General features: G+C 40.2%; 5 protein-coding genes and 1 long non-coding RNA gene across 6 annotated transcripts in view; 3 read left to right on the forward strand and 3 right to left on the reverse strand.

Annotated features, from left to right (window-relative positions):
- dennd4a (DENN/MADD domain containing 4A) overlaps nucleotides 1-3,674 on the forward strand; it is a 24,072-nt gene extending 20,398 nt beyond the window's left edge. Inside the window, 5 exon segments of the mRNA XM_018681094.2 lie at nucleotides 93-480; nucleotides 816-933; nucleotides 1,221-1,383; nucleotides 1,477-1,541; nucleotides 1,786-3,674. Coding sequence (XP_018536610.2) covers nucleotides 93-480; nucleotides 816-933; nucleotides 1,221-1,383; nucleotides 1,477-1,541; nucleotides 1,786-1,922 — 871 coding nt within the window. The 3' untranslated portion in view covers nucleotides 1,923-3,674.
- LOC108886322 (sodium/potassium/calcium exchanger 1-like) lies at nucleotides 2,902-10,746 on the reverse strand. The gene is made up of 9 exons (XM_018681112.2): nucleotides 9,688-10,746; nucleotides 9,268-9,327; nucleotides 8,838-8,946; nucleotides 7,486-7,566; nucleotides 6,775-6,923; nucleotides 6,417-6,656; nucleotides 6,240-6,329; nucleotides 4,635-4,801; nucleotides 2,902-4,522 (listed from the first exon to the last, which is right to left on the reverse strand). Exons 1-9 carry the CDS (start codon nucleotides 10,729-10,731, stop codon nucleotides 4,273-4,275), a joined length of 2,190 nt encoding a protein of 729 aa, XP_018536628.1. The 5' UTR covers nucleotides 10,732-10,746; the 3' UTR covers nucleotides 2,902-4,272.
- Nucleotides 10,747-11,811: 1,065 nt separating this feature from the next.
- Nucleotides 11,812-14,189, forward strand: LOC108886372 (uncharacterized). Its single transcript, XR_001961439.2, has 3 exons — nucleotides 11,812-11,953; nucleotides 12,553-12,656; nucleotides 14,052-14,189. It is a non-coding gene; the product is annotated as an uncharacterized LOC108886372 (long non-coding RNA).
- A 396-nt stretch (nucleotides 14,190-14,585) lies between these two features.
- LOC108886326 (sodium/potassium/calcium exchanger 1) lies at nucleotides 14,586-17,924 on the reverse strand. The gene is made up of 5 exons (XM_051073352.1): nucleotides 17,675-17,924; nucleotides 15,974-17,078; nucleotides 15,394-15,654; nucleotides 14,821-15,319; nucleotides 14,586-14,708 (listed from the first exon to the last, which is right to left on the reverse strand). Exons 2-4 carry the CDS (start codon nucleotides 16,991-16,993, stop codon nucleotides 15,206-15,208), a joined length of 1,395 nt encoding a protein of 464 aa, XP_050929309.1. The 5' UTR covers nucleotides 16,994-17,078; nucleotides 17,675-17,924; the 3' UTR covers nucleotides 14,586-14,708; nucleotides 14,821-15,205.
- A 117-nt stretch (nucleotides 17,925-18,041) lies between these two features.
- ints14 (integrator complex subunit 14) lies at nucleotides 18,042-22,506 on the forward strand. The gene is made up of 12 exons (XM_018681140.2): nucleotides 18,042-18,114; nucleotides 18,508-18,795; nucleotides 18,911-19,018; nucleotides 19,117-19,272; nucleotides 19,371-19,489; nucleotides 19,586-19,728; nucleotides 19,823-19,915; nucleotides 20,251-20,395; nucleotides 20,525-20,658; nucleotides 21,042-21,160; nucleotides 21,818-21,883; nucleotides 21,976-22,506. Exons 2-12 carry the CDS (start codon nucleotides 18,574-18,576, stop codon nucleotides 22,207-22,209), a joined length of 1,539 nt encoding a protein of 512 aa, XP_018536656.1. The 5' UTR covers nucleotides 18,042-18,114; nucleotides 18,508-18,573; the 3' UTR covers nucleotides 22,210-22,506.
- Nucleotides 22,267-26,460, reverse strand: hacd3 (3-hydroxyacyl-CoA dehydratase 3). Its single transcript, XM_018681171.2, has 11 exons — nucleotides 26,255-26,460; nucleotides 25,434-25,476; nucleotides 25,277-25,350; nucleotides 25,034-25,198; nucleotides 24,811-24,856; nucleotides 24,423-24,533; nucleotides 24,189-24,316; nucleotides 23,954-24,066; nucleotides 23,611-23,717; nucleotides 23,394-23,525; nucleotides 22,267-23,279 (listed from the first exon to the last, which is right to left on the reverse strand). Exons 1-11 carry the CDS (start codon nucleotides 26,330-26,332, stop codon nucleotides 23,203-23,205), a joined length of 1,074 nt encoding a protein of 357 aa, XP_018536687.1. The 5' UTR covers nucleotides 26,333-26,460; the 3' UTR covers nucleotides 22,267-23,202.
- Between the last annotated feature and the right edge of the window lie 26 nt (nucleotides 26,461-26,486).

Raw genomic sequence — 26,486 nt, forward strand, 5'->3', positions numbered from 1 at the left:
TTCGAAACACACACACACACACACACATTCAGACACAACATCTTTTATCCTTGTGGCCTCTTTAAACACATCCATCCTGTGTCTCCCCTCAGGTCTTCTAAGGAAAGTAATCCTGTTACAGAGGAGGACACGTCTGCATCACTCAATCCCGAGGCCAAATTGTCGGCAACAGACTGCGCCGCTCAGTCATCTGAGTCATCTCCCCCGCAGAAGCAGGAGAGCTGTGAGAGTGCTGGGACAACTGCACCAGCCTCCACCTCTGCTCCAGTGACGGTGCCCTACCTGAGCCCTCTGGTTCTGTGGAAGGAGCTTGAGAGCCTCCTGGTGAACGAGGGCGACCAGGCCATCTCCTCTGCGAGTATTGTTGACCAACACCCCATAGTCTTCTGGAACCTTGTGTGGTACTTCAGAAGGCTTGAGCTTCAGAGTAACCTGCCGGCACTTATCCTGGCGTCCCAGCACTGTAGCCATGGAGACCAGGTAAATATGTCAGCACCTGTTAGGCTTACCCACATATAGTTGTCTGCAGACTGACACATTTAATATTACTTTGTCACTTTGTTTTAAAGCTCTTATGGATCAGGATTCAAACATTTTTGACTTTGGCGACTCCTAGTGGTAGATTCAAAAAAGACAATGTCAAATCAGCAATGTATGAAAGCAGCACAAATTTTAATGCAGAACTTGTCATGTGTTTTTTAAACAAATGAAAACCAAGTACTTTTAAAAATATAACAGCATTAAAATTCTGCCTACAGGGGCTGTGAGATATGGAATACAGGATTAATCTTCCACACATTTTTCCCCCCGTTTAGATTCCTCAGAGTGTTTCATGTGAAGACAGTAAGCAGGTGCTTGTGAGGATTATGTGGGACAACCTGAGGTTGCATCAAGACAAAGTTCAACCCTGTTATGTCCTGTGGAACACGCACTGTAAGTTATTACAGGATTTACTTCAACATACTGAGGTTTATTATGTTTCTAAAGGTGAAAATTTCTTTCAGAAAATGATGATAATGCTGGCAAGTTTGATGAAGGTCAGATATTTACATGCAAATTAAATAATGCATATGAAGTAACTACAAAATCATGCATAATTCAGATCGGGACTCCTATTAATCATGCCGCCTTTATCAGCACTACACTTTCAGAGTTGATTCTGAGTGATGGAGATGAATGAGCCTTTGATCAGGGTGACTTTTATCTCTCGTTCTTTGCAGGTGCCAACTCCCTAGTTCGGTCTGGGCTGTGTGAAGAAGGCCAGCTCTTCACTGTGGAGCTACTGCAGGGTTTTGTGAGGAGCATTAAGAAGAGTGATGTCTATCAGCCCATGAGCCAAATCATTCAGCTGCTTGGGCCAGAGCTGGGTTTTAAGAGACAGAGGTGAGAAAATAAAGGTGTCAGTGTAAAGTCATGTAGAGGAGATGATGTGAATAGAAAGCCTAATTGCTTGTCTCTTTTTTTCCTTCCAAAAAGGAGCCTCTACAGAGATTTATTGTTCCTTGCCCTGGTGGCTTTAGGAAAGAACAACATTAATATAGGTAGGTTCAAAAGCTTGATGTGCTGTTTTTTATTCATATTGGCTGGGTGGTCTACCACTACCAGCAAGTTGAAACTGGATGATGTGAATTTATCCAGCACTTTGATTTGGGACAAAACACCCTCAAAACAAATGACATTTATCAGTCCATCAGCTACATCCGTACCTTGTATTAAATGCTAATCAGAAAATGCTGGCATGATAACACACGTCCACATTTCTTACTAACCATTTTCTCATTGCAGATGCTTTTGACCGGGAGTACAAGTTGGCGTATGATCGCCTCACGCCCAATCTGGTTAAACTGACACACAACTGTGATCGACCCCCTGGAGCAGGGGTCATGGAGTGCAGGAGGACTTTTAAGGAGCCCAGTCTGTAAACTACTTTTCCTCTTCTGTCCCATTATGTTTCTTCTTCAATCATTGTCACTGCTGCTGTTTTTCTTATTTATTTATTTTTTTCATTTTGGACTGCTCTTCAGACTCAGGACCAGCTCACCTGACTGAGGCACAGAGCTCTGTAAAGCACAACTGGGAAATGACACTTAATGTGAAGCAACTGCCATGAGTTTCTTGCGTACTGTTAGAGCTGAGGGGCATGGGGTGACAGGCCTTGTGTTTGTAAATATTTAGAAAATTTCACTGTATTTTCAGTATAACTATAGAAAAAATGTTTGTACAGTTAATATCCAGTCTATTTTATGACTTTGTTTCTGTTGAAGCTGTGAGTAAGTGTGTAAAAGTAAGTGTGTGATCACGTTGTCTAAATTCCTCAGTGGTCCTGGTGACCTTGTTAAGACTGTTGTTGAGTGTGTGTATAATAAGTACTTGCTTTTAGATGTTCATGTTTTTACAAAGCACTTTGACAAGATGAGCTCTTACTATTCATTTCATTAACGTGACGCTGTGTCCAGCAGCCTAACGCTTAAGTGACTTTTCCATTTGGCAGCTGCATGACTTACTGCACTGTCTAATATTTCCATTACATGTAGTTCACAAAAGCAAAGAAATTCCTCTTTATCTGCTCCCGGCAAACCTGACAGGGCCATACTCATATGCCTGAATACACTAAACTAGACGAAAACATCAAACAACTATATTATATATTATTTCTGAATCAAAAAGGGAGTCTCAATTAATGTATATGCACAATGTTTATTCATGTATCCTTTTTGTACAATGTACCAAAAGAACCCAAACAGGGAATAATACTTCTATGATTTATTTACAGTTTTTTAAGCAATACTTTTTTTAAAGTGAGGACTGAATATTTATGTGTTATATGGGACCACCAAGGGTAAAATTCCATGAAAACGGTACAATCAAACTAATAGCAGACAAATACAAACTGAAAATAAATGGTTTTTGTTGGTTTAATCAACACAATTTTTGATAAACAAATTCATGTACTGACACAGTAGTAGATCTATGAAATTGTACAGAGTATTTGATTCTCGTATTTTGTATATTTCTTTTTGGTCTTCACTGTTTTGTGTATATGTCAGTTTTAGACATTTGGACAACAGTGCACTGTTTAAGGTCATTTTAACCACTTGTAATAAAACTGACTGTTGGAAACATTTTTTGAACAGATGGCAGTGCATGAGTCTTTGCACTGAGCCATGTTAAAAGATTTATAAATGTGTTAAGTTTGAACAACAGCTCTGACCTGCCCGAATTCAAAACCACGTCCAAAAATTAGTGTGATTGTTCACTGTGTTAATATTGTCTTTCACTAACTGACAAAAACCTGCCTAGATTCTGTCTGTTGTGTGATGCAGCTGCACAGCTTATTACTGACCGTCCCAATCACTTATGATGATAAGATGCTGGAATAGATACAGCTGTGTGCTTGGAATAAACACAGCATGTACATTTGCATTTAACCACCCTGTAAGTTGTAACCAGTAACAAAAAACGAAGAAAAAAAAAACCAATGATGACCAAAACATCATTTGATGTCTATATGTTGTTTACACTATTTGTCAATCTAAACAATGTTTATGAAGTATTATTTATCATTTGTAACACAGATACTAATTTGTATGATTTTTACATAAAAAAGAAATCAATTTTTTTCCCTGGCTGGATCTATAGTTTGCTTTCATTTATGAATAAACACGTTTATTCTATGGCTGTAAAGTCCCTGACTTTTTTTTTTTTTTTTGTTAAAATAAAAACTGATGTGCATGAATGAACAGTGAGTTCAAGCAAGCTCGGGTTCTCTACAAGGAATGTTATAAAACTGTTGTTGGCGCAAGTGTGTACTTACATTTTATACAAAATTCACATTTAGAAACCTACATTTTCCAAAATGTGCACTTATTCTTGATTTCTAATTCCATTCTGTAGATGCTGTTTTGTAAACAGCGAAAAAAAAGTTGTCCTTGTTCATTCTTTTACTGCTACGACTGCACAATCTGCACTATATTAGACAGGAACTCTGCATCTCCTGGTGTAACAGAAAAGATACAAGCTGCCATTGTTGCTAAAAGTAAAAAGTATGTAACAAGTTCTAGAAACTGTTAGTATGTGTTAGTATGTTAGTATGTGTACTGCTGCTGACAAGTGAGACAAATGTCACCTGGCAGCAGTGCAGAGAAACTACAGAAGCTTTCTGCATGGTTTCTACATACATCCAGACCTGTACGTGAGATCTGTACATGTACAAGTAGACAGTTATGCGTCACAAGAGGACAACTGCTATAGAGAGAGCTTCTGCTCACTCGTTCAGATTGAAACAGGACAGACAATGATGCGATCCTCCAGCATCACACTAAGCACCAGGAAGATAAAGTAGAGCAAGAACATGGTGGAACCCAGTATCTTATTCATCTTCCACTTACAGGATGCGATGGAGATGATGACAAAGAGGAGCATGAGGAAGAGGAGCACGATAGCACAGAAGAGCCCATTGCTGCTGACGGCCACTGGAGCCAGACCGTGGGCGGATGAGTACAGGAGCCACGGGACTGGCAGACTTTTGATAGAAAGTGACAGAGTGAGAGACACAGGAAAATGGGAGACAAAGAAAGCAGTTAACTACCAGCATTTCTTTTTCAGTTGTGACACATCAGGCTATTGGTGCTCACCCCACAGTGATGTCAAAGATGTTACTGCCCACAGAGCTGGACACTGCCATGTCCCCCAGGCCTTTACGTGCCACAATCACACTGGTAATGAGGTCAGGGATGGACGTCCCTGCAGCCAAGATCGTAAGGCCCATAATCTCCTCAGAGATGCCGATGGTCTCACCCACCTACAAGGGCAAGCCAGAGTTAAGAGTGACTTTCAGGTCATATTTATGGATTCAGAGAGATTTTTAAAGGCCCCGAAAATCTATTTTCAGCATCTTACTATGGGGGATATAGTCCTTCATAAACACAAAACAGTTTTTGTTATTTCATCGCTTGCACCAATCAAATGCACCCATTAATCATCAAGCTCAGTATAAGAACCTCAGCTATCCACTCACTTGTTGCCAGATTGTTCCACATGGTATCACTCTCTTGGCAGCTATTTCTAATGTTTCCTACATAGACATATTTTTTCTCTGTGCCCCAGTGTTTTTGTCTGGTCCACTGCTGCTGCCTGCCTGCCTCTGCTGTGCTTACCTGTCTGTGTTTGCTTTGGGGTCCTTATCAGAATATTTAATAAACAACATAATAAACATAATAGTGTAGCAGGAGGAAAAAGGGGGGTGAAAGGAAACAGGAAATGACATGCTGAAAAGGTACAAGGAGGAGTCACACCTGGGAGCTGATTAGGGAGGGAAGTTCAAACAAAGGAGTGAGACTGGAAGGAGGTTTGAGACTGGAGGAGTGAGAGAAAAAAGGAAATGGAGAGAAAACAAAAAAAAGGACTAGTATCTTGGATAAAACATGGATTTACATGGTCTTTTACTGAGGAGTTTGAAATGGAATGTTGAACTTGTGGAACTAAGACTGTAGGAGGAGCCAGGTTTTTCTCTCCAGGTCAAAGGACACTTTCATCATCCACACCCCAGATAAGTCCCTTCACCACCCAAACTCTCCTGGCTTCTCCCATGCTCACCTGAATGCATTTCTGCTCTCCCTCTCCCTCTCTCTACCCAGAAACATTCACACACCTACATACACCCTGAACTGATCTGAACTGAACAGAACTGGACTGAGTTGATTCACTTTCCCATATTCATCCATTCACACCTTCACCCTCCTTAAGTGACTGTACACCCCAAATGGACTCACACACACTCTTACCTGCATCCGTACCCCTACTGGTTACAGAACTATAAAAACTAATGAGATTTTGATTTGTGAGATTTGATTTTTTTTTTTTATTTTTTTTTTTTTCCTTTTTCTCTCTTTCTGGAGGTTGAAATTGTGATTTTCATCATTGATGTGAAAGCGTGAAATAATACAAGATACATATCACACCTTTATTGGTTGGTTTTTCTCCTGTTCCTTTGTAGCTAGGATGCAAGCCCTCTCTGATTTAAAGTTATTAACAAAAATAAATTTGACAGGTATAGGTGGATAGGTTTATCAACCTTATTAATTTCTGTTAAGAGAGGCATCTACGTTAACATGTGCACTACACTTCCGGGTCACACAAATTTGTGTAAAAGCTGCTTTATTAATTAAAAATACTGTCTTTCAGGCCTGTATGTACGATGAGGAAACAAGGCAAAGCATATCAAATTTCAAGTAACTGACCTGATGGGCCCACCACACCATGAGGTAGGAGAAGATAGCAATCCACAGAATAGAGCCCAGAAAGGTGACCACAAAAAATTTTCTGGATTTCTGTTGTGGAAGTAATGTAAAAGGAAAACACAGTGATGAGGCATTTGAGACACCACAGCTGACCTCAGTTATGTGTCTGTGTCTTACCTGGTTGCGAACATCAGGAACTGTGAGCCACAGAGGGAAGACTATGGGCAGCAGGAAGAGGTAGGTGGCTTGTTTACGTGGTGTGTCAGGCCACTCTAAAGACAGAGGCTCATCCTCTTTCTCCTCTTCATCCTCATCTTCATCCTCATCATCATCCTCGTCTTCACTGGACTCATCGCTGTCCTCGTCGCTGTCTTCATCACTGTCCTCTGAGCCATCCCCTCCTGCTGGTGCATCCTCCTGATGTGTTGGGGAAAGGCATTGTGATGGATATCAGTAAAGACAAATAAAAGCAAAGACCAAAGCAGCCTAAAGGGGCCGTTTGCCAAAAGCTGCAGCTCTGTACATTGACTCTTACATAGACAGGTATCAAAGACTGACTTCTGGGCTTTTTGATAGCGACCTGGTTGGAGAGTACCTTCTTGTCGTCTGCCTGCTCCTTCTTCTCTGTCTCTTTAGCTGGGGGAGACTCTGACTCTTTGGCCGGCTCAGTTTTTCCCGCGCCAACTGCAAAAGGAATCCCAAAAATTCTGAGCATTTCCCTCATGCCTCTTACTCATTCAGCTATCTACAAGAACTCTCATGCCATTTCAAGACATTTCACAACATTAGGAGTGGTCATATGGAGAAAAGCAGTCAATGTGTTGAGAGGACTTACATGATAAACAAGGTCATCCTCACATCTTGACAGCATTTTAATACAAGCATATAGGCATTTTTGTCTAGTCTTTAGTATGTTGTTTTTAAATACAGTATATTGAACCTGTATACAATTTGATGTATTCCTTGTGTTTTCACTTCATATTTTACTACTGGTCACCCACCTACAGCATGCTGCCAAGCAGCATGTAAGGATGCTAAGGACACATTCTCCCACTGGGAGCAAGAAAGTTATCTTATGTTATCATATCAAGTATTACAGACATCTAATCTCTCTGTGGTCACAGAACCTGACCCAGACTCATGTATAGTTTACTGAGATACAGTCAAGCAGCTTTCAGTGTCTCTTCATTAGCAAACTCTGAAAGGCATCTGATCAGCAGATGACCATCACACTCTCCCATGTTACCTTCACTTTTGTCTTGAGTTTTGCTCTCTGCCTTCCGTCTAGCCACATTATTCAGAGTCTCAGCCTTATCCTTAAATTTCCCTACGAACAATCAAACAAGCAAAAACAAACTTAGAAAGCAGGGGATGAATTATTACTCAATCATGTGATGACAATCAGAATAATTTCTCAGTGATATAAGGAGGACAAAGAATCAGTCACAACAAGCATGAATTAAAGACAAGAGCAAGATACAGACAGTACAACATTAAAAACAACACCAGCAGCACAATCCTTAGTGCAGCACAGAGCAATCTCGTGAAAGGAAAAATGAGCAACAAGAAATCAAAGGGATTGCACAAGAGGCACTGCACAGCACAAGAGAGGATCTTTCTTTTGCTCTCCAATGAAAATACATTATACTGCACAAGAATTCCACTGCTTCTTTAACCATTAGAAACAGCTAATCATTTCAAATGGACAAATTAAGATTGAAAGCATTTAGTGCATTTCAAACTCTCTTTTAACTGTGCTCATATTCCCCAAATATGAGAAATATATTTGATTAACAATCCTTTGTTTGTGTCCTTAAGTTTCACAGTATGTTATTAAGTATTATTGCTAAGTAAGCCATGGATATTAATAATGCTGTTTTGATGTATCTCCATGTCACAAATTATTTCAAATAAAGGGAGTGGGTTGATACAGGGGCTGCTAGCTGTGATCCAGATTGTATGGGCTCTTTCAGAGGCTGATTATTGTGCTCAAGAGAGTTTGTTGCCCCGAGGCTTGAGAGACGAGAAAACCTTGAGTACAGAAATGAGAAAATATTATACAATGGCCAGAGAACAGGGAAAATGCTACTGCTGTGAGATGATCCTAGAATGATCACCACAGCATGATACGTAGTAAAGCAAATCTTCTAATCTATCATGAAAACATATGAGAGAAGAACTGAGGGAAAGTTTTGCACAACCAATTCATGACATTATTTAAACAGCTGTACATCTCCTTACTTCTCTGTATTAATTTAACCAAATATGAATCACTTCTAGGAATGCTTTTGACATACATCAATATAAATTGCCTTATTATATATAAATATTTTGTGTAGAATCATCCCTATGTTGACTACACTATGGTGTGTCTTGAGAATTTCACTGTGGGCCTCCAAATGGATCCCTCCATAGACTGAGATAGGTATTTATCTGCTTAGTATCAATCTGGACTTAGTGCTGCCTTCATTTGGGACACTTTGCTAATCCATTTCACTATGAGCTGGACGTAGTCCCCAGATACTCATTGTGAGAGCAGTTTTAAAGATGCACAGTTATCAGTCACCCGACTTGTTATCACAGTGATACAGTACTCACCCTCTCCTAGAGGGTCTAACGTGTGGATCATGAGTTGGAAGATGGTGTTTCTCATGGTGCTGTTGTGTAAAGAAGCTGAACTTCCCCCTCGCTGAAGGGATGGCTTCAACTGGGGGGAAAAGATGCTGAGGTCATGACAGCTACTCACAATAACAGATGGGGACACATCACTGTTAAACACTCATGCCAGAATGGAGGTCAGGCAGGTATTTTTTTGTCTTGACAGGTGCATTTACATGTGCCAACACTTTGGGGGAAGGCTTGTTAGTATGATGTTATGATAGACTGTAGAAATAGACTGTAGAAAGGTAAATAAGATGCAAAATAGCATGTAGCTAAATGGTCAAAAGTCAACTGCCTATGAAACACCAAGGGTAAGGACTTTCTTTTGTAGTTGTTTGCTTGGTTGAATTTTTTAATTTTTTTTTACCTTTAACCGACTGTTGTCCTCTGGAGCAGGAGGGGCATTATCTTCATCGTCACCATTTGTCTGCGTGCAACAACGTTTTTTCAGTGATAATCATTGATTGATTGAGATAGATCAAAATTATTAAATTTAGGTAGAGCTGAAATATCAGTATAAAATGAATATCATAATCTGATACATTGCTATTTCTCTGAGGGTCTTGTTAGTGTGATAGTGTGAGAATATGCATCTTTTTAATTGAGAGTCATGTTATGAGGTAGAGTTGCAGCAAAGATGGTGCCAATAAATACACAAAATATGTGCATTTTTAATTTATCAAGACCTATGCATTTGTGGGAGCTGTATCTATTGCTGTTTAAGCTTTGTTCTCAATTACATACATACTACATACTGTGGGACATGTTTTGTCATAGTAGTGCTTACCATTTCAGGTTCCTCCACAGTAATGATTTTGACAATGTTCTTGTGTTTGTACAATTGGGTCTTGAAGGCCCGCTCTATTTGCACATTAAACTTCATGAAAATCACATAGACAGTGTAACCGGCCAGCAGCATCATGCTCTCCCACCACATTATGATGTTGTCCAAGAAGAAGATGATGAGCAATATTAGGTCAAATATGTAGAAGGATACATCTCTGAAAAGTGGCCACCAGGTTAGATGAAGTACCTCCCGAGAAAACAAAGCACACATTCCAATCACAAACAAAATGTTGAAAACTGCTGAACCAACTATTGTGCCAATGCCCACGTTGCTGTGGGCGATAAAGACCCCTATCAAAGAGGTAAAAAGCTCGGGGGCAGAACCTCCAGCTGCCATGAAGGTGGCTCCCGCCACATCGTCAGAGATGGCTAGCTTGTCTGTGATTACCCCCAGTGCAGGAACAAAAAACTCATCACACACAATTGCAAGCGACACAAACATGTACATCATCCCAAAAATGTGGAGGATCACCCAGCCTCGTCTGCGGTCTTCAACAGAAAAGATATCTTCAGGATATTCACCCTTCACATGTGGAGCCTCTCCAGGAGAAGCTGGAGTAATAGTGGTTACAGGAGGAGCTGGAGCTGGCATGGGTGTCTCCTGCGGAGGCTCAGGGGAAACATAGATGCAATGCACAATGGTCCGGTTTGTGGTTGGCAATGGTGGAGATTCAGTGGGGGTGGATGCCTGCAAATCTGAAGTTGTATTCAGGTGTTTTATCACATGCATCTCAGGCGTTGTTTGATCTGTGAGCTCTATTTCATGTGTTGCAGTGAAAGGTTCCTCCAGCCCTTGAATCTCCACTGTAGTCTCCTCAACCCCCCCTGTTGAACCCTCCCCAAAATCATCTCCAATCTGCGGCATTGGCAAAGGCTCATACAGTCTGGCACTGATGGTCAGCTGGTAGAGGGTACAGAGGAAAACCCCAGAGAGGAGAAACAGAATCCGGCTCAGCTGCAGTCTCTTTCTTCTTGTACAGTGCATTTTCCTCCAAAGCAGTGTTGCTACTGGCTATGTCGAATTAAGCTTCATAAATGGGCTTTGGTAGATAACAAGTCCTGCTCTCTCCCCAGCTGACCATGGGGCGACACAATCTAAAACTTCAGCTGTGTTATTCATGTCACATCCTCAGCTCCTTGGAAAACCCAACCTAAAAAAAGCATAAGAGATAAAAGTACAGCAGGTAGCACATCAGTAGTGTACATTTGAAAGTATTTAAACTCTTCATACAGTGCACTTCAAACATAACTGTCATAGCATTATTGATAAGCCCATTTAGAAGCTGTTATGACAACTCTCTTTACATGTGGGTGGTTTTCTGAGGAGTTGAATGAACAGTTTGAGTGACAGAAAAGAGAAACACAAACATCAGGCAAAGGCAGAACATAAATGAAACAAAAAACTGAATGATAACTAAAATAACCAGAACATGCCACATGATAAGGGGCTAGGCCAATTTCCTCATCAACTGCAAAGAGAACAAATGCATTTTGATCACAAATGCAAACTTACCACAGAATGAATATTTTGCAGAGTTAGGGGTGAAAAAAATCTCCAAAAGCAGATTTTCACAGCTGGATATTGTGGTATAAGTAAAAGACCAAACTGTTGCCAATGGACAGGGGGTTATGTAGGACGCAGGACAAGTCTTCACAATGGATCAGCATAATACCTAATACCTGAAGTCTTCTAAGAGGATTATGTGCATTGTCTCACTCTCACTTTATCATGAGCCTACCATAGTAATGTATAATTGAAAGAAAAACGGAAGTGGTGCTTTTGGTGCTTTAGTCTAATGTTATTATGTTGCATAACTATAAGATACAAATAATTTTATGCAGCCTGACAATCACATCTGAGACAAACATCACAGTTTGAGCTGGAATGGCTAACCTTAAAATCCAATCCAAAATGTACAATGTGCAGAGACCAGTAGCATTATTGTTGAAATGTTCCTTGTATATTTTTGATTCTTATCCTTAGCAGTGTGACATTTTTCATGTGAACAATATATCACATAGGAACTATTTATTCCAAGGAACACCGCTTTCACCCGGACGGAAGTAGTGGTGCACATTACAACACGAACTAATGGCATGAGAAAAATTGTAACGCACAAACATTTTAAATCTGATTTCGGGAAAGTCGTCATTCACTCGTTCAATAGCCGATGGGACATTTTGTCACCGTGCTTACAGAAAGATAAGTAAGTACTGCAACCGCAGGGAATCTGGATTTTTAAGGCAACCTGTAACCCCACAATATTATCTAGTTAATTCCTGGTTTAGGTTAGTACCGTATATGTTAGTTAGTTTCGTGGACATAACATTTATAGTTGTTTATAGTGAGTTTATTGTTTATTTCACTTCTTGCTCTTCTGCAATTGTGGTTTTTATTTTGAAACCAAAACAAACATACACACCACACACTACATCTTTTATTGTGAACTACAGTCCTGTGCAGCACTCCGCTGGAGCGCGGCGCCCCACGCCGCCACACGCGGCGCCGGCGCCCCAATCTCTAACCCTAACCCTAACCCGGCGCCCGAATCTCTAAACACCACTCAACTGATCTTAATGGGGAAAGCTGTGATCAGAATAATAATTTTCCAAGGCCAAAATAAAAGTAAATAATAATAATAATAATAACATTTACACACAACTTTTACACATGGAAATGTACACAAGCTTTACGCACTGTATGGCATGCGCTTAGTGCGCATTCTGAGTGCGCATGTATGTTTTTATTGCACTTACTCTGATTTCTAGTAGAAAAAGTTGTTGCTTTGTTTATATTGACCAAAAGTGTTCGCGGTTTTTGGAGCTAACCGGTGACTCTGAGTCAGGAGCAGAGTCATTCCTCACAGATGAGGAGGTGGTCTGCCAGGAGGGACTTTACCCAGCTGAAGAGTAAGTGGCCATACTTTCAGTATATTTGAAATAACAAAATAAAATAAAATGTACATGGGTAGTTTTTTTTTTAAATTACAAGTTAGGTTGGTTGGTTGGCTGTTTCACATAGTCTAGTGGGTGGGGATGGGTCCAACAGTTCACCCCCTGGAAATGTGAACTGTGTGATGTGGCCCTCTGTCTTGTTCCAGACAGGAACTGCTCCAAAGAGTGGGGGAAAAAAATGTAAAAATGCAAATATTCTTTGTTGTGTATGTGTATAAGAATGTTGGATTTTTTTTCTCCTGACTAGGCCTGAGAGAACCATATTTGAAAATGAAAAAGCTTATCCATGTTGTCCTGAAAAAAAAGATGCCTATTACTGTTCTTGAAAGGTTTGAGATTATACATGCATTAATACACAGAGCAGGCAGACCAGGCCAGACACAAAACAGCAAAAAATGGCTTGGTTTTCTAAGGGTTAAATCAGAGAAATTCACAGTTTGACGGGTCTGCTGTGCCCAAAGACTGTATATATACAGTCTATGGTTGTGCCTTGTTACGGTTGCTAAGCTATGATTGGATAATCGTTGTTCGGGGGATGGGTTTAGCTTCGGAGGAAATATCATAGCTACATCTTACTGTTCAGTTATTATCTTAACCTGCCTCCCCTTCAGCCTACAATTTAAAATTAATGTTTTATCTTTATTGTACAGTTGGGTTGTAAAGCTGCTCCAAATATTCTTGTTCAATAGTAATCACCCACCCCGCAAAAAATTGACAAAAAAATCAGCCAGAGCAAATATGATCTTTAATTTTTTTGCTTTGCTTTTATGAAGTAATAGGTATTATTTTTTAAAACAACAAAATAAAATTTACAAATAAAAAATTGTACAGAGCAAGAATGCAAACAACAGTTGTGGTACAGAAATCAGTACACAAGATGTGAGTATATATTGTAAAGAACAAAAATGAATGGGACACGAAAAGGGCAAAAATAAATGGGATTATAAAAAGTTAAATACATATGTTTGAATATATATGTATGTATGTAAAAGAGGCTGACAGAGTTTGACATGTCAGTATAGAGGTAAGTTTAAGTTAGGGGTGGGTGTTAGTCACCTTGCTTATGAACCAGTAAAATGATCAAATTAATAAGATCCAGAAAGTGAGTATTTGTTTTTTTAAGACTATATTTTTGATGTAAAGAACATTCACTGAATAACTGTGACACAAAATCTTACACTGGGTCATGTTATTTTTAATAGAAACAAAATTATTTTATTTCTTTAAGCCCATTTGCCCACAATAACAGGTAAGTTGTTGTGTTACTGCAGTAACACACAGAGCACTAGGAAGACAAAGTACAGTAGGAGCATGATAAAACCCAGCATCTTATTCATCTTTCACTTACAGGATGCATTGATGATCACAAAGGAACATGAAGAAGAGCAGCACGTGTAAGAGGTCTTTGCATTGCTGCTGACGGCCACTGGAGCCAAACTCTGGATGACTGAGTACAAGAGCCGTGGGACTTGCAGACTTTTGAAAGGAAAAAGACAAAAGCAGGACAAACAGAGCAAGAAACACCCAAAGAGAGAGAGAGAGGGATATGAAGAATCCCATCAACATGACATGACATGTCATCATGACACATCAGGCCATAGGAGGTCCAGTGGCAGCAGTGCAGAGAAACTACAGAAGTTTTCTACATGGTTTCTACATACATCCAGAGCCATGCTCATGAGATCTGTACATGTACAGGTAAACAGTTATACGTCACAAGAGGACAACTGCTATAGAGAGAGCTTCTGCTCACTCGCTCAGATTGAAACAGGACAGACAATGATGCGATTATTTAGCATCATGCTAAGCACCACGAAGATAAAGTACAGTAGGAGCATGGTGGAACCCAGCATCTTATTCATCTTCCACTTACAGGATGCAATGGAGATGATGACAAAGAGGAGCATGAGGAAGAGGAGCACGATAGCACAGAAGAGCCCATTGCTGCTGACGGCCACTGGAGCCAGACCGTGGGCGGATGAGTACAGGAGCCACGGGACTGGCAGACTTTTGATAGAAAGTGACAGAGTGAGAGACACAGGAAAATAGGAGACAAAGAAAGCAGTTAACTACCAGCATTTCTTTTTCAATTGTGACACATCAGGCTATTGGTGCTCACCCCACAGTGATGTCAAAGATGTTACTGCCCACAGAGCTGGACACTGCCATGTCCCCCAGGCCTTTACGTGCCACAATCACACTGGTAATGAGGTCTAGACTGGACGCCCCCGCAGCCAGGATGGTCATATAATGTGTGATGCCAATGGTCTCACCTATCTATAAGAGTGTTCACACCAAACAGAATTACTGTTGAAAAAATGGATACCTTAATTTGATATCAAAACTTTGTGAAAGCATTTGTTTTCATTTAAGGCTAAAAATAGTTTGATTCAATGCAAAATATTGGTCCTTCAACAGTGGATTTATGTCAACTTACCTTCCAGTTTACACCAGTGTTTGTGTGTGTCTGTGTGCACAATCAGAAAACAAAGCAAATGTCACCTCTAAATTTCACCGCTGTCACTGACCTGATGGGCCCACCACACAATGAGGTAGGAGAAGACAGCCATCCACAGAATAGAGCCCAGGAAAGTGACCACAAAGAATTTTCTGGATTTCTGTTGGACAAAAACAAAAACACAGTTCAGTCATTTGATGCAAAGCTGACCTCAGTTATGAGTCTGTGTCTTACCTGGTTGCGAACATCAGGAACTGTGAGCCACAGAGGGAAGACTATGGGCAGCAGGAAGAGGTAGATGGCTTGATTACGTCGTGTGTCAGGCCACTCTAAAGACAGGGGCTTATCCTTTTTCTCCACTTCTTCCTCTTTCTCTTTGGTCTCACAATCATTTTCATTTTTTCTAGACTCATCACTGTCTTTATCGTTTTTATCCTCATCACTGTCAGAGTCTTCTGAGCCTCCTGACCCATCCTTTCTTGCAGACATGTCCACCTGGGAACAGGCATTTGGTGCTCTGATCATGATCGGGCATAGTAAGTAGTAGTAGCAGCAGGATTAGTTAGCTGTAGCAGAGCAGCTTTGGTTTCCAAAACCCTTTACTAATGTCAGTGTCTTGACATTTTGCATATAAAATTTTTTAAAAGCTCCATTGTTCTTGATGTATCAGTGTTGTAACATGTAACTATGCTAATATGCTTTGAAACATTTGGTTGACTTTGGTCATGTAGCTGCAAACTGTTCCATGGTAACTTCTCCCACACTTATGATATTATAAGTTAAGGAATGCAATGTTTGTCATAGTAGTGCTTACCTTCTCCGGTTCCTCCACAGTAATGACTTTGACAATGTTCTTGTGTTTGTACAGTTGGGTCTTGAAGGCCCGCTCTATTTGCACATTAAACTTCATGAAAATCACATAGACAGTGTAACCGGCCAGCAGCATCATGCTCTCCCACCACATTATGATGTTGTCCAAGAAGAAGATGATGAGTAAGATGATGTGAAATATATAGAAGGATAAATCTCTGAAAAGTGGCCACCAGGTTAGATGAAATACCTCCCGAGAAAACAAAGCACACATTCCAATCACAAACAAAATGTTAAAAACTGCTGAACCAACTATCGAGCCAATGCCCACGTTGTTGTGGGCGATGAAGACCCCTATGAGGTAGGCAAAAAACTTAGGGGTGGATCTTCCAGCTGCCATGAAGGTGGCTCCTGCCACGTCATTAGAGATGACTAGGTTGTCTATGATTACCCTCAGCGCAGGAACAAAGAACTCATCACACACAATTATAAGTGACACGAACATGTACATCATCCCAAAAATGTGGAGGATCACCCAGCCTCGTCTACGGTCTTCAACAGAAAAAACATCTGCAGGGAATTCTCCCCTAACATGTGGAGCATCACCAGGAGAAACTTGACTAATGGTTGTGACAGGAGGAGCTGAGGGTGGCATGGGTGTCTCCTGTGGAGGCTCAGGAGAAACATAGATGCAATGCACGATAGTCTGGTTCGTGGTTGGCAATAGATGAGATTCAGTGGGGATGGACTGATGTTTTACCACATGCATCTCAGCTGTTGTTTGATCTGTGAGCTCTACTTCATGTGTTGCAGTGCGAGATCCCTCCAGCCCCTGGGTCTCTACTGTAGCCTCCTCAACCCCCTTTGTTGAACTATCTCCAAAATCCTCTCCAGTCTGAGGCTTTGGCAAAGGCTCATTCAGACTGGCACTGATGGTCAGCTGGTACAAACTGCAGAGGAAAACCCCCAAGAGAAGTGACAGACCATGGCTCATCTTCAGTCTCTTCTCTGTTACACAATTCATCTTGCCCCACAGAAGCACTTGTATTGTTCATGAAAAAGCAAGCTGCATCAGTGGATAGTGGTGAAGATCAAGTCCAGTTTTCTCCCTGCCAGACCACAGAGAGAAAGAATCAAAATCTTCAGCAGTGTAATCTGTGTCACGTCCTTGGATCACTGGAAAACAAATCTTGTGAATAGAGTAGAAGAATAGGATAGGCTTTATTTTCATTGTACAAGAGTACAATGAAATTGTGGGTGCTCCACACAACAAACAAACAAACAAACAAAAAAATACAATAAAAGTACAAAATTTACACAAATAATACTAAATTTACACGATAAAAATAAAAAAATAGTAAACAAGTTTAAATAGATTTAAGTTTAGGCAAAGCTGAAAGATAAAGCAAAATAAAATTAAATTTAAACAGAAGGTAGAGCAATTCAGTCCTATTCGGACAAAGCATTACAGTGCCAAAAAACGTTTTATTCACAGATGCAGGCTTACAAAAAAATCTTAAAAAGCAGAGTTGTGTGACGTTGAGCAAATCTTCACCATATGCATCATACCTTAAGTCTTAAGCGGATTATGACAGTCTCATTCTCCCACTTACACTGATCACCGAAACATCGGTTATGCAGCCCGGTGGACGTTTACAATGTTTATTTAACAGTAAACACGCTTTAACAGTGACAGCTGTCTTACCTTTAAATGGGCGGTACTTCCTCGTACAGTTTCTATGCCACACAAACCACCAAGTTATTAAAATCCAGGACTCTAACCGGGTCGAGAGATGCAAAAAAAGGTCCAATGTTCTACTCTGGGTACAAAAGATTTCTCTCTTCGAAAGAAAAATTCCCACGCATCACTTTTACAAAGTGCAGTTTATGGCACAACAACTTCTAATGTCGAGCAGTCTGCTTATTTTTTCACATCACAATTTGAACTCAAATCTGAGCTCTACCCTTACATTTATAACGCGCATAAGCCAAAATTGTTTAAATTACTGATTACTCTCCCTGTGCATTTTTATGTAGAGTATGAAAATAGGAACTGTGGCATAATAAGTTCTGTGGATTCACACGGACGGAAATAGTGGTGCACACTTCAACACAAACAGTGGATGGCGAGCGAAACATTGAATGGCACGTACATATGTATACTCATTTATTTAGTTGGTTAGTTATCGTCATTCTTGGTGTTCACTTTGTAAATATATATCTTCTCACATCCGTTAAATAGTATCTTGGAAATTTCTTCAGTTGGGTCTTACGGCGTTGTGTTGCAGAATGCTAACGTTATTTAGCCAATATTAGCTAACAGTCTTCTGCTGTACATGCTCTTCCCTTTTTAACTTATTTGAGATATTTAGTTATTTGATGTAAACTAACTCCAGTGTAACCCACAACGCTTAAGCGAAATGATTCATAACTGCGCCTTTTAACATGCCCTTCATAGACAGAAAGAGACGTTATTAAACACCAATGTTTGTGCCGGTGTTCTCATAAATGTCATCCCTCTCTCGTCTTTTCTTTTAGCCGGGTCACGCTGGTAGGGTACTTTAAGTCTACTGCATCATTGTGAGTGTATATAAGCAGCGAGCCATGCCTACCGTGGTGTTAATGGACGTGTCTCTGTCCATGACACGGCCAGTGTCACTGGATGGCAGCGAGGAGTTTCAGAGGAAGAACCTGGCTGTCCACGGACTCAACATGTTGTTTGAACACATGGCCTCAAACTACCGTTTGGAGTTCACAGCTCTGATGGCCTTTTCTTCCCTCTGGGAGCTCTTGGTGCCTTTCACCAGAGATTACAATGCATTACAGGTATAGTAAAAGTCAATGCATGTTTCCCTCTCCAGAGCCATTACCTGAGTTTGACCTCAAGAGAAGAAGACTTAACAGAAGAGTTTTGAGCATTTATATATATTTTTCTGTGCAGGAGGCTCTGAGCAACCTGGAAGACTATGACAAGACCTGTGTTGAATCAGCTCTTAATGGAGTTAGTAATGTAGTACAACAGGAGTGGGGCAGTGCCTGTCCCTGTCAGGTATTTTGTCAAGTCCTCTGTACAATATCACAGCTAAAGTTATTCCTCATTAAATGAAGCTGATGTGTAAAAAAAACCCTCTCTCCTACATCCTATAGGTGATGCTGGTTACTGATGGATCTCTTGGTATTGGGAAGGGTTCTCTACGTCACTCTCTCCAAACACTGAAGCAGCGTGGGGATGACAAGAAGTTCCCACTCCCTTTCCCTTTTCCTACAAAACTGTTCATCATGTGTATAGCCAATGCAGAAGAGGTACTGAATGATCCTTTTTTGGCTGCCTTTACAATAATTAATTTCTGTTTACTCGCGTCTTCATCCATCTTGTGACCCCCTGTCTTGTGTAATTGCAGTTACAGATGACTGATGCTATGGACAATTTGGAGGAACTACTTCGTCTCAGTGGAGGGGACGGACAGATCTTCACCGTGGAGGGACCGCTTTGCATGAAGAGTGTACAGGCCATGTTTGGGTATGACTGTTACTGAGGAAATAAACTGTACATTTTCATCACTATTTACATGTTTACTAAAGCACCTTTTCTGTCATTTTACATCTTTGTTTCTAGGAGGTTGATTGACCACGCATACTCCCCTTTCCATGCAGTCCTGCACTGTGGGAACCTGTCCTCAGACGTTCAGGTGTTCCCTCGTCCTGAGCCTATAGTGGTGGATGAAGAGGTGGAGCCCATGCCCCGAACAGTCAGTACAGGTACTCGGCAGGCTTCAAATTTATTAATTTAGAGTTTAATCTACACTACTTTTTTTATTCCTGACAATTCCTAATTCTGTTATTAATTTTTCAGATCTGGAAATTGTGGGCTTCATTGAAATCGCTGATATTTCCAGTCCTCCTGTTATATCCAGACACTTGGTACTGCCTATTGCTGTAAACAAAGGTTAGTGTTGAAGATTTTTGTGTTGTTTTAAATAAAAAATAAACATTCCTATATAAAACAGCTGTACGTCATGCATCATGGCTCATTGCTTTTGGTCATATAAATTTCACAGAAAATATCAATTTTTTTTTAAAGGAGGAGATCATTTTAAAGTGATTTTCATTAGCTTTGTATGCCCTCACACAGTATTCACTATGATTGATATTCAAGATAATTCATTTTTTCTGACATTCATATTTAAGGAAACCCAGAATTTTTCCAAATCAATGAGCTCAGTATTCTGCATGTTAGATTTTACAGTATTTTCAACATATTTTATTTGCACATGATTTCAGAGGTGGATGAAGTTGGTGCAGGAGCCACAGATGAGCTTGAGGAGGAGCCCTCTGCCAGTCAGATGGCAGGCAAAAGTCCAAATTTTTGTGTGCTCCTACATGGCAGCCTGAAAGTAGAGGGCATGGTGGCACTGGTCCAGCTGGGGTGAGAGTAAATGAAGATGAATATACTTAAAATATCTGAAAGAATTCAGTGCATTGAATATCAAGACACCTGCATAGTTCATCTATTTTATGAACAAATAGCCTAAATCTAGTTTGCTATTTTCCTCAGGCCAGAGTGGTACGGCATGCTCTACTCCCAAGCAGACAGTAAGAAGAAATCAAATCTGATGATGTCTCTGTTTGAGCCCGGGCCAGAACCTCTGCCTTGGCTGGGCAAGATCTCACATTTGGGGCCAATATCAGGTAACCTGTCACAGACTTGTGTCAGACAAACAAACAGCAAGTTTTTTTTTCATATTTGTATATTTACAGCAAACTTCTATGGAGTCTCTTTTGTATACTGTTCATAAACTCTCTGTTAGTTCCTCATTTCTCAATGCATCATTTTAAGAGAATGACATTTTTGGGATATTGTGAAACTGCTTTTTCATGTACCATAGGACACATTGACTTATGTACAAGTAAATAACTTTGTATTCCTAAAGAGCAAAGGCCTTTTGGTATGTGTACATAATCAAGTAGTTAATGATTTACACAGTTACCTGACAAAGATGAACTGCTTTGACTGTAATACAGTAGGTCAACTGAATTCACTTTGATGTTTCATGATGTTTGTGGTATTTCAGAGGCTGCAGAAAATCCCTATGGAGAAGATGACAGTAAAAGTCCTTTTCCCGTGCAGCCACAGGTCAAACGAAGCTATGCCCAGAATGTTACTGTGTGGATAAAGGCCAGTGGACTACAGGTACAGTAAAATCACTATATGAAAGCACTGTAGTCTGTTGGAGTATTTGATGACAAAAATAAGATGAGTTTGGTGGCTTTTAATTCTGCTATAAAAATCTGACAAAATACCTCAGAAAATAAAAGTGCCACCATAATATCTGGGATGAGTTCAGTTGGTTGGGGTGTAGAGGCCATTGTAAGTCAGAGAAAGTTGAGAGATTGTGTTCAAGCAATTCTATACAATTGTACAGAGCTAGTATATATTACTAGTTACATAGTGTAGATATAATTCTGTCATGTGTTACTAATAACATCAGTGATTGCCCCATTCTGTTCAAGTATCCCAGTAAGTATTTGCATTTATTGGGGCATTTAAGTCTAGATTAATCAGATGGAATGGATTTGGTGTTGCATTGTAAATTCTTATTATTTTAACCCCCACACAGTTTTTACTGTTGTCATACAACTGTTCTGATGACGTGATCTCATCTCCCATCTCTACCATCCATCCATATGATATGAATGTGTCGTGAGTGAGTGTGTAGTTAGTGAGATATATAGTTAGAGGCTTAATCGTGTTTGGTTTGAAGGTGTTGGACAGTTTTTCCTCAGTTTCAGACTTCAACACTGTTGAGTACAAACATTTTGAGGGTCATTTGTGCTCATCATTTTTCAGACTGATGTGCAGAAGATTCTGAGGAATGCCAGAAAATTACCTGATAAAACTCAAACCTTCTATAAGGTATGTTTGACTGAAAACTGCTCAGGCTTAACAATACAACTCAGCTGTGGTTTTTCTTTTAGAATTTACTGTTCTGTACTTTAACATGTCAGGAGCTCAACCGTCTGCGGAAGGCTGCCTTGGCTTTCGGTTTCTGGGAGCTCCTGAAGGGAGTGGCCGACCTGCTGGAGAGAGAGTGCACTTTGCTGCCAGACTCTGCTCATCCCGATGCCGCGTTCCAGCTCTCCCACGCCGCACAGCAGCTCAAACTGGCAAGCACTGGTGATTCCCAGTACGCTGCTTTTGATCACAATATTGCCCCCATGCACACTGACTTCTCAAGCTGAGCCAAGTCTGAATTAGAGAAAGAAACTGACTAAAATGAAGCAGCCTCAGCCTGTGTGGACCAATGTGGAGACACCAGGTGTATGCTGGATGTTTATTTGAAGAATTCATCAAAGGGGGCTGCTTCAAGAACCTGTTTGTGGAAGTGATTAATGGTGGATAACTTAAACTCCTCTGTGACACTGCCTAAACATGGCAAAACGTATACAGTGAGGTGTTTGTAATATGTTTGCGTGTACATATTTTTTTACGTTACTTTGTAGGATCGTTTTTCACAAATAGAACAGATTTAAATTTCATTTTTATCCAGTGTCAAATAACTGCCACATTTACAAGAAACCTGGGAAATGACTGTTAATGTTTGCCTTTAAAATTTAGGTGACTATCAAAATAATAAAACAGCTGTGAGGAAGGGATAAAAATAAAAGTTATCGCTGAGCACAAGGGACACAAAACGCTTTCTGTATTTAAGCAAACACCAGTATAATTTTCCCTGAGGATTGTGGGACGGTTCAGAAATCTGGAATGATAACAAATACAGTATTTGTTGAGAATGTTTTCTTCATTTATACACTAATTACTATCAAATGACAGCAGCAGGGTTTCCTGATCAGTGCTTGTTGACATATCTTCAACCAAAAATACCACTGCATTAAAGAAAAAAGAAAAACCTCAACCAAGATTAAAAGGAAGAAGAAACACAGTATCACACACGACATCAAGGTCTATGGCTCATCACAAATCTACAAAATTTATATAAGAGAGCAAACACCAGTAAGTGAGACTATCAGCGCAGTGATGAAATATTGCATCATCTTTAGGATGTTCATGTTGACCAAAAAGGAAATCATTTTAGTGAGAGCAAACAAGGTGTGAAAAAGAAACATTATTATTCATAACATTACTGACTTGACTGGACCATTGTAAGGATCATTCTCCAGAAATAAGCAGGCAGCAAAGGTGTTTGAGGATTGTTGTTGTTATGGTGCTTGATCTCAGTTTGCTTTTCTCTTCTTGGTACGGAAACGCTTCTTCCTCTGCTTGTACAGATGACGAAAATTGATAAAAAGTCCTGAAAGGGAAGAGGGGTAGGGGGTGTGTGAGATATCAGTACAGAAATGCAGACACAAGAATGTACTATTTGTTTGAGAGATTTAAATGATTAATGTTTTATCTGGAGACTTACCCAGAAACATGAGAACAAGATAGACATGCAGGACGTAAGAGAAGCTGATGGAGGTGCCAATGGCTTTCGGCAGAGGAATGCTGAAGAGTTTGGTCTCGTAAAAGATGGGAATGGATTGTATGACAGCAACAGCTACATGAAAGTGGGAGGTGAGATAAATTTTAGTATATGTTGTATGTGGAGAATTGTAATTTAAGTCAGAATTGAAGAAGCTCACCTTCGGCTAAAACACCTAATGGGTACAGTGGTATCCAGACTGTGTACCGCAGCCATGTGAGAATTTTCCACTCTGTGTTAAAGCAGCCCAACATGTAAAATGGATACCTGAAATTGGAACATTGTGTTAGTCTTAGGCAGGAAACACAAGTCCTGTTCCTCATCAGCTAACACAAAACTGCATTAATAACAATTCTCCTTCATTCACCCTTAAGTTTATGTCCATTTAGAACATTTCTGGTGTGATTTGAAGAATACTGGTATACTGGAAATTGTGATGAGACTGACCTGAACATAATCTTAACAGAGTCCATTTACATGAGACGATACAGATGCATACTTACCTAAAAATCTCGATAGCGCTCCACAAATAGAAAACGAAGAACACAACTGGCCGGTGGTGCATTTCCTCCAAACTACCAAAAATGATGAAGAGGATAAAATTCCTTCCAACCACCTAGTAAAAGAACAAAAGCCACAAAAGCACTTAAAAAGCATATATTAGTGCTTAACATAAGGAATGTACTGACACCACATCTGTGACCCCAAGACGCTGCAACTCAAAGGGCCAACCCATACCTGTATAAGAGTTGGAACAACACCTGTTCTGACTACACCAAAAGCAGCGTTGAGGACCTCTACTGCTGCCAGGATCTGGCAGAAAAACATCACGTCCGATATAGTGTGAAATGTGTCGTAGAGAGAGTCTGAAATGAGAGTAGTGTTAGGGTCTTACCAGATTTTGGTGAAGTAATTTATCCATAAAGGAAAGACAATGAGACTTCAAGCTACAGCAGAGTTCAAAGTTCTCACCTTGGCCAAAGATAAAGAGGCGCACAGTCATGTTGACAAAGATCCATGAGAAACCAAGGAACTGCACCAGGTTATATACAAACAAAAATCCTGTTTTCAGGCTGACAAACCCTGAAACATTTCAGAGAAAAAGAAATAGCTTGAACAAAGTTATGACAAACGTCTACTGCCAAAAATCACTCAAAAAAATCAACTCAAAAATAAGAAAAGCAACTTCTCAACATAATCTAGGAACTAAATTGTTAGATTTAAAATGAACTAGCATGCATTAAGAAATGCATGAGTTTCAATTTCTGCACTGTCCGGTACTCATCATATTTTTCATTGCAATACACTTACAAAACACCATCTACAATAGACATTTCCTGTTGCCATGATGTGAACTCACCTTCTTCTTTATGCCTTGAAGCCCTCAGCCTGTTCCTTTTCTCCTCCTTTCCAAAGTAAAAACAACCACACATGTATGCAAATTCACAATCTTTGCTTTTCAAGTCAATAGTACAACCTTAGTTCTGATATTTGAATAATTTTAACATTTTACAATCTTTTGTCCATTCATGGTTGTGTGTAAAAATGTCCCACTGAGTTAAAGACACAGCTTTAATGCTCACCTTTTCCCGGATCTCCATTTCAGCGTCTGACTCGTCCAGCCAGCGGTCAAAGTCAGGTGCCAGGAAGACAGGTTTACGCTCCTGTACTGTCAGTCTCTCCCACCAGCCACGCTGCTGTTTCCGCACTGTAATATTTACCTGCCGCTGTGTGGACTTGTAGCTCACCTGAACACACGTGTTAATTTGATTAGTACAGACAGCAAACAGTATATACCTCTGACCAGTTTTAAAATGGATACATACCTCTGGCTTTACTGGTGAAAGAAACTCCAGGCTGAACTCGTATTCATTTTGTCCTTTTGCACCATGGCCCTGGGCTACACACAAAATACCATACAGTGTCACAACTCACACATTTAAAAAAATATTTACACAGTCAAATGAACAAGAAATGTGTCACCTCTAAACTGAAGGACGTTGTCCTGTGCATGGACATCAATATTCTGCAAAAAAGAAACAGAGAAGCACATAATGAACTTCCTCTTACAAAGAGAGAATTCAAAAATGATAATACTTCCTGTGCACAATACCGGTGAACAGAGACAATAATGACACATTTAAAAGATTGAAGGGCTAGAAACTAATAAACAATTGAGCTAAGATTGCAATAGCAATCTATTTTCCAACAATAATAGTGACATTTAACTACCAGCCGGAATATTTTCCTCGCTTGAAGAAACTCTCTGTGAAATGAGCCGTTTCACACAGTCTCCACCCTGAATCGGCTCTTGTTCATATCATACAGCAGAGCAATGTACAGTGCTATAAATAAACCTATATGACTACGATGTCTAAATTCAGACATGAATAAACCAAAGTGTGCTGGAGGTGCTATTTCCTGCAGGCTGGACTTTGAGACGAAGTGTCATCTTTGGATGAAGCAACACCTGTCCCTCACACACACACACATTATCTTCAAATCGTGGTACTCACCTCTATTTCTGGCCATCACTGGGCAGGTTTGTTGGGATCAAAACTGGTAGCTAGATCACCTATCACCTACAAGGATCTCTCTATTTATCGTACAAAATGCAAATTGTAAAGCTACCGGCGGTGTGGTATTTACAGGGACATGCAACCTTCATTTGCATTGTTTAATATTTACCCTTAGAGGTATAAAATAGTGCTGTAGCCGGCCGCAAACTACTACCTTAAAGCAATTTCCTGATGAAGAGTGCAGACAGTTTTAGGGTCCTGTCCTGTACAGTCTGGTTAGCTCACCTGAGCGTCTGTCAGCTCCACTCGTAGGTAAATTTCTTCATGGCGTTGAGCCCAGTAAACAAGAGGTGTGAGTGTCATTGTTGCGTTTTTTATATATAGAGTTTTGGTTAGGGCGGACAATGAATGAAGCCTCCTTGCTTCATGCTAGCTGTCTGACCTGGAAGTCTTCAGTAGATACCCAGAATGTTCTGTGAACGCGCTCGCTCACCATCTGTCAACGTACCGACGTGCT

This window comes from Lates calcarifer, linkage group LG10 (genome assembly GCF_001640805.2).
Source record: "Lates calcarifer isolate ASB-BC8 linkage group LG10, TLL_Latcal_v3, whole genome shotgun sequence".
NCBI lineage: Eukaryota > Metazoa > Chordata > Actinopteri > Centropomidae > Lates > Lates calcarifer.